Raw genomic sequence first — 12,400 nt, forward strand, 5'->3', positions numbered from 1 at the left:
AACGGTCTAATCAGAACAAGTTCATTGACAAAATCTAAAAGGCATCATCACATAAATCGCATCCACGCACCTTTGCTCCGAATTGGCGGGGAAATCGCTAATGACTTCCATTTAATGTATATTTAGAAAACTAAAACAGAAGATGCCATTTATTTGATTCTGTCCATGAAAGATAATATCAATTGACGCATTGTTTTTTTATTTCAACAACAAGTTCAAAGTCAAAGCACTTATTTCGGAATTTAAAAGTTTATTTGAAAATTTGCGCACAATGCATTGTAACGAAGAGGCGAATATTAAGTGCACTGTACATCATTTAATATATATAAAAAAACAAATACACAACATGTTTTTCGACATCACGAAAAAGTATATTCTCTTTAAAATTATATATAGCATTGTCACGATCCATGCTTTTAATAGATTTTCAGATATTATGTATACATAAAAATGTTCCAAATAACCGTTTGCCCTATTTTAAACAGCGTGGCCTCATAACAGTTCCTTTGTCACGATTCGCTCCCATCTTATAGTGCTTTAATGTTTGTCCGTTTAAGGACGCGAGTTCACACAAAATTGTATAATCGATTCCAGCTCTGCATCGTATGTCACTTTTAGCCTTGTCTGCTAATAAAGTACTTTAACCTTTACACATTTCCCTAAACCATTGATATCCTCCCCCTCCTGAAGCCTTATTTATCATCGTGACTTACAGATGAGGATTGTTCCATTTATTGCAGTGTAGCTACAATGTTAACATTTACGCTATGAGAATATTACAACGACAGCTAAAATCTGATAGGAAGTATATAGATTTTTAATCATGTTTGTGATATTCAATTTGCTCGGTTTTACAGATGTTTTTGAAGTTCGCTAATTAATAAACGGCGGTCTCTTGGCATTCAGAAATTGCACTGAAACCTAATAAATACCCTACACGATAACAGTAACCGAAAGGCACAATTCCTATCATCTTATGTACAAAATAAACAGGCATTTTTAGATGCTTCAAGCGTGTTCGTGTTTTGGCAATTCGGTGTTTACTCGCAACAGTTCTATTCACTGATCATTGTTCCTTCCAGAATCTTGGTCGCTCTGATCGTCAGTAAAACACACATCCACGTCGCTCTCATTGCTGTGGTCACTTTTCTGCTCGGTCTCGTCCAGGGAACGTTCCATTTTGCTCTCTGTTCGTTCCGTTTTGTGCATACTCTGCCCTGGGTGTCTCGATTTGACATGCCTCTCTAAGTCTCTGCGACGCACTAGCACCTTGCCACAGAATTCGCACCTGTAAGGCGTGTTTCCCTCCGCGTGTAAACGGATATGTTTGTTGAGATTGCTGGGATCTCCAAAGGGTCGAAGGCAGACTTTGCATTTTAAAGGTTTATACCCCGTGTGTGTCCGCATATGAATTTTCAAGCCGTATTTACGAGAATAAAGTTTGCCACAGTATAAGCAGAGGTGGCCCTTTTTGGGCTTGCCATTTGATGTGGTGGTGGTTGACATGGATTCCAGTCTGGATCTGTTCTTTTCTGCAGCGATGCTAGTCAGTTGTTGCGTGTGCATTGCAATTTCTCGGTCAATGTTGGTGATGGAACCAAGTTCCGGGTTGAGGGATGGAGTGCCAAAGTAGGTGACAGTCTCAGGGTACTTGATCATGTTACTGAAGTGGAATTTTAAGGGGTAATATGGGGGGCTGTAGAGAAATTCGCCATTATACACTGTCAATGGCATTATGGGGATGTTGCATTCCCCTGAGAATGGCTTAACTCCTTCAAATGGAGGAATGGAGAACCTCTCAAAATGAACGCCGGTTGAAATCGGAGTGCAACGATTAGGAGACAAACTTGTGTGAAGTCCTCTTTCGACGTGTTTGAATGCAGACGTCTGGTCGAAGTTAGTAAATAAAGGAAACCCTCTCGTTGTATTGCTGCAGGGTTGTGCCGGGGCTGGGGGCTCTATTGAATGGAGACATTTGGAAGGGTGATTGCCTACTATAGTCTCGCTGCTAGAACGCGGTGGCTTCATGCTGCTCAGAAGTTTATTGAAGCCCATTCCGTTAATTTTGCTGCTGCTGTCTCCGCTTGCCTCAGAAGATATTAATTTTGTTAATCCTGTAGGTTTGAACGCGGATCTAATCCCGGGGTGAAAGCCCATTGCATTGACTATTGAAGAACTCCCGCTGATAGTCATCAGAGGGACGTGGCTTCTGGCTGAATTAACACTCATGTCCAAGGCCCTGTCCTGCTCATCCTCAGCTCCCGCAGTTTTCTTGCTCATGGCCATTTTTGTCAGAAATGGCGAAAGTGATCGTTTCACCTCTTCTGTGGAGACGGACGAGCTTTGATGGCCATTCCTCAGAGTGGACGAACTAGATATGTCTGCAGCCTTCGGCGATCTGCTGAACGTTTCGGAGATTCTGCACTCGCCGTTGTTGATGAAGCCCCTGCCGTTACTCAGACTACAGTGGAAGTGGATGTGAGCTTTTAATGTGTTCGGATACTTGAATGTTCTCCAGCAGTACCAACAAATATAACGCTCCTCGCCTAAAGAACAGAAAGAGAACACTAAGTTTTGGAGTGAGATTGCAAGTATTTTTCCACTACATCGACAAATAGAAATGAGATTCATTAAGCACAAGATTTATTTAACAACATAAATATGTGACGGCTTTCAAATTGTGACTCGTGTTACAACTATTACGCCAGTCTTACATAAAATTAGTTAAATGTTGCAGTATAAAAAAGTCTGGTGCTTATCAAAACTAATCTACGTGTGGGCTTGCAATACTTGCTCACGTGTTATAGAATCTAATGACTTCGCTAGGGCAGTTTCTGTGACCAACCCAACAATTTTACAAATTAAATGATAATACGTGTAAAGGGAAGTTAATGAGGCAAATCGCTTGGTGGGGTAATGCATGTGCAATTCTTAGTCCGGTTATGTAATTGTACCCTTCTCTAAGGAAGAAAAAACAAGCCTGAGCAGATATATACAATCTAGGCAGTTAATGTTGCGGCCTTTACTAGCCTTGGAGGTGATAACAGCTGTTCCTTGAAATCATGGGGCGCTTGAAACAATGCCCTTAGCCCATCTGTTGATGTTGAAGAAAGGAGGCGTATGGCAAGGAGTTGGACAAACAGCCCAAAGAGCAATCTATGTATCATAAGCTTCTCATTTAAGTGGGAACAATGCCTAGAATATTAACATTGCTATTCAAAGAGAAACAATTCCACGAGGTTACCTCATTTGTAGATACCGCAAGGAAAGAATGGGAATCAAACTGTTCATTGTAGAATATAAATCATGGTTCTCCGTCTCGCACTATCTGTTCATTATTTTATCGGTTACTTCGTTTCCCAATATTTCAATTTTGCTTTTACCTTCCCTTTTTTGTCTTTCATTTGTGTCACTTTTTTAAGTCTTGTTGCCTATTTCCCCTTTAGTGTTTGTTTCGTTTTTTCTTTCATTTCATTTCATTTTTCTTTCTGAGATGCAGTCCCATTTAATGCTTCTTCACAATAAACGTCCTTCTTCCCCCATTCCCGCATCTATGTTTGATTTTTTTTTTTTTAATCGCCAAACCTGTTCTTGCAGGTATAATTAAAATTAAACTGACGCCTTTCCGACATTGACCTTAACAATGTGGACTTCCTACCGACAACGTTGTTCACTGTATTTCGTGACAACAATAAGTCAATACAGATTAAACAGTTACATCGAACTTTGTCCTGGTGTTTTAAAGCGCAAAATACTGTTTAAAATCAGAATATATTTGCCCTCTGCCAGTTTGCTGAAAATTAGTCCTAGCTCGCTGACATTTCTGTTCTGAGTGTGTCCCATGGAGGGCACCAAGAAAATTAGAGTCACTACAGTCGGCCTTGATTCTCCCAGATAAACGATTCCTTTCAGCTGCACGACACTAGTTCATTCAGTTCATGATCTTGTAATGTTGATATCACGTCAGAAATTCGGCGACTTTAATATCATCAACGTAAGGTGTAATGGCGACTTTCAGAGGATGTTTCCTTACGCATTTCAAATGCACGCTTTAAAAGTTACTCGGGCAAGTGGGCAACAATGGCGTAAAATCCAAAAATATGTGCATTTTATTCTTACAAAATGTTCAGACGGTCCGTTGCGATATGGTTACAGAATACATTTTTAATTTAACTACCTATAAAGATGTAATCTTACGAGTTTGGAGAAACTCCCATTTGAAGCTGTTACGAAAATGATTTTTAACTGACGTGTAGTCAGACAGTAGACTGTTGAGTTTCACTGTCCGTATAACACGTTAGCACCTAGCCCACAGCCAACAATGGACCATTGTGGGCTCCACATTTCCTTAATCGTCGTTACTTTAGGCACATCTTTCATTCATTTGTTCTCAATCTCTCTTTATCACCATATCTCTCTCGTTTCCCTGTCCGTTGACTCTCAGTCTGAAGACGAATCTCGACCCAAAACATCACCTATTCATTTTCACCAGAGATGCTGTCTGACCCGCTGAGTTACTCCAGCTTTTTGTGTCCAGCTTTTGAACTGGCGTGTTGTGTGGTAAAATGAATGTTAACGCTATATATTGTAAAATGTTGAAACAAATGCGATTACAAGGAACAGGATTAACTAATTATCTGTTCGTCGAACATTGCCTTGCAAAACAAATACATAATGCAAGATGGAATTATGACATCAGGAACCCAAACTCAAAGGTTTTATGCACAATGAGTCGTTATTATCTGAAACCCCCTTTTATAATAAAATCGGACGCTGAATTGTGTGCAAAATCCAGTGAAGCAGGACATTTCACGGGAATTTAAATTGTACAGAATGCAGCTGATTGAGCTATTTTCCCTGTGTTCACATGGCTGAAAAAAAGTTGGAGCATGAATTCCATCTGCAGCCTGGATTGACAATTACTATGTAGAGAGCACAATCCAGTATACGTAGACACAAGTAACTCTTCTTCTTGCGAATGAAACATAAACCAAAGGAATAGTTAGATCTCAAGCCGGTGTTGAGCAGCCAGGTTGTTGGCTCTGCGTCAATGTCTCCCAGGCCCTGAGCTCCATTTGGTGGGTGATAGAGTGGGCACCCAGAGATGACAAGTAACTGCAGATGCTGGAATCCCGAACAAAACGCTAAGTGCTTGAGCAATTCATCGGGTCAGGCAGCATCTCTGGAAGACATGCACAGGCGACGTTTCGGGTGGTAAATTGAACCGAAACATCGCCTGACAACGTCCTCCAGAGATGATGCCTGATCCACGGAGCCCCCACCTCTGCACGTTGTTTTGACCGATGTTTTATATGATCATTTCATTTACCCGGGTTCTAACGGCAGAAATCCTTAAGGAAAGCAGACGATATTTATAATTTCAGTATAGCGCATCAGTGCATTATTGACTAAAACATTGATTCATTTCACTGTCAAGGATGCGTTGGATTATTTTAACTACACTTGATTCATTCTTACGAGAAGATTGTTACATTTTGCAATTGATCGTATCTCCTCAAAAGCGTGGAATTTATTATTATCATATATTTACATTGTATTATTACGGAAGGATAAATACAGCATTAGTTTTACACTGCTGTGCGATTCGTATATTATTATTCATGGTCCCTCATGCACAACCGATGCACATTGGATTATAATCGGTGGTCTTGTGTGGGGATTGGACTGGAGGCCTCAAGAGAAGGACTGTATATTCATTTTTGAAATATCCTGCAAACCTTCCTTATAATTACCAAGCCGATGCGTTAACGTGGTCCAAACCAAAACTAAATCAGTTGTCCCATTTACTTTGACCTTTAACAGAAACCTGTATTAGAGATTACAGAAGTATCTCAACTCCCCCCCCCCCCCCCCCCCCACCCCCCCCCCCCCCCCCCCCACCCAACCCCCATCAGAAATCACCAGTACAATACTCGTCTGAAAATTGAGATTTAATAGCCGAATTCGATATAGATTAGTGCTATTAATTCTTTGAAGAGAACAATATGCTCGTATGCAATTTGGAGACAATTGTGCCTTCCGGTTATTCCACCTGAACTCCAACCCTGCCCCATCCCGGAACCTGGTACAAATAGTTATTTCATTTTTCCTTTGCATTGGACAAATCCGTTACATGCTCTAATGTACAATCTAATGTACAAATTATCTTATGAACATTTGAAATTATATCATATGAATTTATGAAATTAATAATTGGCAGGGACAAGTGTTTAGGAATCCATGACTTGGCCTCGAACTGATATTTACCTGTTGAAAATTATCATGAGCCGTAAATGAAAGAGCCAGCGACCGGTGGAGGGGGATCGTGTAGGGGGAAAGTTGAAATGTTCTGACCACAGACCAACAAATATGTAATTATATTTTTAATTTAACGACCATGTAACTATGTATCTTTTCCTTTAGTGTGCGAGTGACTATCATATATGTACATGTTGCAGACGTGGATAAGTTGTGTTAAAATAGACCTATCACCATTTTTTCGGTTAAAAAATATCAGTAGAGAATAATGAATGGGTTTATCATATAGAGAAAATGCTACTGACAAAAATCCCACCATGACAATGTCAGCATATTTTGCTATTAGAATCAGTCATACTGTTCTCTGGTGGTTCGTTGTTCAGTCTCGTCTATCAATCAATGTTTCCTAAATAAATGAAAACCACGAAGATTGTAGATCTGACATCCAAAAAAAACAATCAGCGAGTTAGGCAAATACTCAGCTTGATCTGTTCAGTATTTCCAAAAAATATCTGCTTTAATTTTGGTGGATTCCTAAATACTTGTCCCCATCGTGTCCCTGTCCCAGCCCCGCCCCGCACCCAAGCACCCCCCCCCCCCCCCCCCCCCCCCCCGTCCCCATCCCCCTCCCTCTCCCCGGACCTGAACAGAACAATTCAATTAGACTACACCGAAATCGCGAATATTTAAACATGCATTTTCTAGAAAGAAAAATGAGCGAAAATGTTCAGTCGATCCTTGAATTCATTTCTAAGCTGATAAGTGGATGTAGTTTCTTACTAACTCGTGTTTACTGTGAGCTCATTAGAACTGAGAGTTCAGCCATTGTGGAGATTCGAGGGTATATTAATATGTCTGAAAAAGGGTCTCGACCCGAAACATCACCCATTCCTTCTCTCCAGAGATGCTGCCTGTCCCGCCGAGTTACTCCAGCATTTTGTGTCTATCTTCGGTGTAAACCAGCACCTGCAGTTCCTTCCTACACTTAACATGTCTGCGTTTTGCTGCTGAAGATGATTATAATAATATTCACAACGACGGCTTTATTCTGCCGTGCACATTAAAACATTGTCAAAAGAAGCGCAATTAAAAAAGTACAGTACAATTGAAAGTTCAAGTATTGCTAAATGAAACCGAACATACTGTTTAATAAAGCAACATAGCATAATCGAATCCAAACGAGTTCATTGGGCATCGATGTTGACTCCAATACAGCAACAGAGAAGAACAGTTCGACCATGGAATTAATTTGCCTTCTAAATGTATTAACTTATTGCAATCAATGAGTACTTATTCAGAAGCAAAATGCGGTGTTTTATGGCCTAACTTATTCACAAGAGTTGAATACTACGACAAAAACTACGGGCTATCTTATCAAATCCTATCTTAATGCACACATGCTTCTGGAAAACGCTGATACTTTCACTTCGTTTCAAGGGGATGGGTGTTACATTTGCCTCGAACCTGTAAATGGGTGACACCGTTTCAACAAAAAATGTTTCTTTTTTTTTTACCATATTCCTCTCTATGTGTCATCGAGATATGAATTGAATACAGAGTAAAATAATTAAGATGACACCGTTTCACTCGTCTTTGAATAATTACGGCTATTCCGAATGTTAAAACAAACGGAAATCAGCCATTTCCTATAATCAGACCAGCATCTGCAGTTCCTCCTCCTACACATATGAGATGTTTTTCTATTCAGGCTATCGTTTTAATTTTAACCACGTTGTAATGTTTTCAGTTGTATTGGAAAACACCGATGAAGCACGGGTGACAAACTCTTAAAGGTTTGAGCGGAAACTTGAGTCCGCATCAGTTCTGATGCAGTTTTAGGCAAACATCATAACGCTGCTCACAGCTAGTTACTGATAGTTTACGGACATGTGTTTATGCATGCAGACGAGCTGTGCAACAGTAACACGCGTTCAGACATTTGTTCGGAAATATCCTGTTGAATATTTGTACGGAAACGTAGTTTTAAACATTTGTGGAGAAATTCTCCAGAAATACTTTTGACATGGCAGCTATTTCTAGTCTCGCCGTCGTTGATAGCACTTTCCAGCGAGACCTGAGTTGATTGGCCTTACCTTTTTCATCGTGAGTCGGTGTGGCGGTGGTTGGTATATCGAACCACTGAGCCAAGGAGCTGGAGTACCAAGCTGTTAACTCCTCTCCGGGTTGGATATCCCTCAGTGTTCTGTAAAAGATCTGCCAAAAGAAACAGAGAAAGATCGTTAAAGTTTAGTGATTCCCAAGTATGTTGGGATTATTTTCTCGCCTTAAAAGTGATGATGGCTACATATACAATGATGTGAGGTACCTGTCCCCCTGGAAGGTCGGTGATTGCTTCCAGGTTCTGCTCTTGGATATGTCTGGCTGGGCGGATTAACTCTGTCCATTCCGGGTCGGTTTCGCCGGCTTCGTCAACCAAATCCCCTCGAACAAAGCGCACCTGAAACATATCCCCAGCATCGCGATTTAAGGAAGGGCACATTCAGGTTCTCGATTTATCCCAACAACGATCTCTAAGATTCATTTCACTACGTTAGTTTATTTGCAACAAACTCAATTCCCATCGTAAAATGTATAGAATCGTTCCCGCAAGATTTCGCATAAAAACACACGATTAAAGGGAAAAGTAAAATGTATGGGCTGACAATTTGAACCCAAACTTGCAATGGTATTATTTTAAAGTTGTTGTAGCAACGGTATATCTGCTAGGTGTGTCGGTCAACAGAAATTTGTAATCGAACGAATTTTCCAACGTTGTACACCAAATGAAATGTAATCTGAAAATACTTGCTGACCGGGCCTTAAACTAGGAGTGACTAAGGGTTGGTGTTTGCGCGCGCACGTGTGTGTGTGTGTGTGTGTGTGTGTGTGTGTGTGTGTGTGTGTGTGTCCGGGCCAGTATACACCGGGCGAGGTAAACTTTGGAAATGTTGTACCTTACACCAAAGATAGACACAAAATGCTGGAGCAACTCAGCGGGTCGGGCAGCATCTCTGGACAGAAGGAATGGGTGACGTTTCGGGTCGAGACCCTTCTTCAGACTCTAAACACCTTACACGCATACAAATCCCGTTAATTTCAAGTAGGATTTCTGCAGTCTGTCTGTTTCAAATATATGCGTTGATTCTTCGAACGCTTTTTCACATAATTAAAATTCGCATCTCTCGGTATTTGTAATTGTAATGCCTTATTTAAAATTTGAATTACTAATAAAACAATACGCAAACAAATCCGATTTGTTATTAGTCACTACCCAATCATGAACCCGATCTTCGGTATATAAGTTTTATAAATGTCAGATCATGTTAACTTAGTTCAGTCCTAGAAATATGGACTTGCAAATCAAGAATTTCCATAGGCCGAGATTGTAGTGGCACCTGTTCACATCTGGCATTTGACCGATGGTGTAATCGAATTTTGCTGTGCACTTAAAGTTTGTCTCCGAGTTTATATTCTGCATCTCGACAACTGAAATATCCCGACTTGACGAACAGAGAAATTCAACGAACAGGCGTTGAAAATAGCCCCCTTCATCATTCTCCGTGAAAGGAAGATATTACCAAAATATGGTGGAATGGGGTGGAGCAAATGCTGTCATTTATAATTGCTTGGGAAAAAGTTAAGCTATTAATTAGGCAGAATGATTCTTCCGCAAGAAACAAAATCGAAACAGACGAGAAATAAATAACATTGTTTGTCAGACCGTTTAATAAGGATTTAACAAATTAAGAATCTGACCGTGACAGACGACACGGCATCTGCACCTGTTTAAGGAAGCCCGTGGCAATATTGGAAACAAGCCCGAATAATCTTCCCTCTATATGTATATGTAAATACATGCCCCGTGCATAGTCCTTAATATACACACAAGGAGACTAGCTGAGGTTCATCAATTGCGATTCACAGCGTAGTGTCAAACAACACAACCAGTGAAAATAAACAGGGGTTTATGGAATGGGTAGTGTCCAGCTACTAATAATTGTTCCGCTAAATCTGCTCAGCAAAGGCATAAACTGAATTTATCTAAATATTACTTTAATGAAGATAAAGGAAAACGTGCAGTCGGGGACATGTTCAAAGCTAACAACCAATTGCAATAGTAAATAAAAACGAAGTGTCTTGCAAATGACATTTCGATACGGATTATGGATCTCAACGAGGCAAAATAAATTAATTGAAACCTAACCGTCCGGTTAACCGCAGGCCATAAAATTGATCCCTTTAGCCGCACACCATTGTAGGAATTGGGTCCAATTAAAGTAATCTGACAATAACGTTAACAGAAGTTCACACAGTCTGGTAATTTGCAGGAAAATACAAGTAATTAACAATTAACGACTAAGCGGCTCCATGACAATAGCCAACCGAAAACAATACCTGAAGAACATAGGTCACTGATTCTTTCTCCAGTGTTTTATATAGGTGTAGATAAGTTACTTGAAATATAGTTTTCTCAGGCTCAGTGAAGAACATTTTCTAATTACCCATTGAAGCTTCTGCTGAGCTACCGACCATCACGCAGAAGTTAAATGTCTGCCTCTCACGCTCTCGAGAAATTATAAAGCAAAAGGAAAATTATATTTCAAATATTTCTACCCGTGCAACAAATCTATTACCTTTTTCTTGTTGCAATGCTCCTTGCGATCGGACATATATTTCCCCAGCCTAAAAATGCCCTGAACGGGACCTAGACGGAGCCCGGCTGGAATGATGCTTCCCGCGGTCACGGTGATCGCCGAACTCCGGGGGTTTTGCATGGCTCCGGGGATGCAGGGAGGGGGGGAAGAAGGAGCGAAGGAAGAGGGATGGATTGACAGCAAGATGAGACAGATGAGAGAGAAAGAGATGGACACAGACTGGTCTCCGCCTGCGAAATGACGCGTTGGAGCCCGTGCGCTGCGCTTTTTCTATCCAAAGGGGGGACGGCGGCGTTTGAACGGAGTGCACAGAGTGGCTCAGTTTGGTGAGAGAGTTTTGGTGCGATCACAGCTGCGAGCCACAGCCAAGAGGGTCAGAGAGACACACATGGAGACTTTCCCTACCCAACTGCATAATAAAGTGCTCGAAATAGCCAAGAACAATGGCCCAGGCGACCTTCCCATTCCTAAAATCCAATTTGTCAAGAGCGCAAGAAAGGCGATTGTGAATCAAAGGTCTGGCGGGACCATTAATCGTCAGCTTGTGTTATTGTCCAGCAGACAGTTACGATATTTTAAGTGACAAATTCACTGTATAATTTCTCCATAAATTTTACCTTCTTTTATTGCGACCAACAAAACTTTGGGAAAATAAGTGACTAAAGTTAAGTCTACTTGGCTGATTCCTTTCAGGTTAAATATACTTCAAAGATTTTTCTCTCCCCCTTGTTTTTTTTATTTTCTCAGAGGAGTGGATCTCAGTTAAACAAAGAGAGCAGGAATGTTTGGAGGGCTTGTTAACTTCTATTGACTCGGCGTGTGCCGCATAGAAACGGGGCAGGTACTTGATGGTAGAACACCAGAAAAGTAGCAATCGTCTCGGGATAACTACCATCTATATTTGTCCACCTCTTCCGTTAAACTGTTGCCTGTCCAGTTGACCGAATTATTTTAACTCAGTGATTCCATATAGGCTTTGCCAACGTTGAACCTGTTCAGAAAATAATTGGGACGATAGTTGGGGAGTTCAGATTGGATCACGCTGTAAAACAAACAGTGACTTCGCGCATTCAGCTTTCCCTGAGTAGGTTTTTGAGGGGAGGGGGACAATTTTAACCGCTCTTTCAATTAAACACATACACAAAAAAAAAGTATTCGTGTAAATTTAAAAAATAAAATAGTGATTTATTTTCTCTTCCATCTTATATTTGCCAAACAGATTTAAGAACGGATGTTTCTGCCTTGGCATAATCATCTCGATATTTTTTTAAAGATTATTTTTACTTGGGAATTGCTTTGGGTCGGATGTTTTATGCGTGAAGTAAAATGAACTGTAATTATGTATCTGTTTTTCATCGAAGGGTAAAGGAAGACGATATCATTTCAATGCTTCCATCCTTTGACTGTCACGGGGTATTGGAATAAGTTAAATGTTTGCTGAAGTAAAATATTTCAACTGTTCGATCTTTTATTTAAGTTAATATACT

The 12,400-nt window shown here is 40.5% G+C and overlaps 1 protein-coding gene across 1 annotated transcript; it reads right to left on the reverse strand.

The window, feature by feature from the left end:
• Positions 1–233: 233 nt before the first annotated feature.
• On the reverse strand, positions 234–11,164 carry prdm13 (PR/SET domain 13). The gene is made up of 4 exons (XM_033021027.1): positions 10,893–11,164; positions 8,585–8,716; positions 8,352–8,472; positions 234–2,546 (listed from the first exon to the last, which is right to left on the reverse strand). Exons 1-4 carry the CDS (start codon positions 11,031–11,033, stop codon positions 1,060–1,062), a joined length of 1,881 nt encoding a protein of 626 aa, XP_032876918.1. The 5' UTR covers positions 11,034–11,164; the 3' UTR covers positions 234–1,059.
• Between the last annotated feature and the right edge of the window lie 1,236 nt (positions 11,165–12,400).

Source organism: Amblyraja radiata, chromosome 5, assembly GCF_010909765.2.
Source record: "Amblyraja radiata isolate CabotCenter1 chromosome 5, sAmbRad1.1.pri, whole genome shotgun sequence".
In the NCBI taxonomy this organism is placed as follows: Eukaryota; Metazoa; Chordata; class Chondrichthyes; order Rajiformes; family Rajidae; genus Amblyraja; species Amblyraja radiata.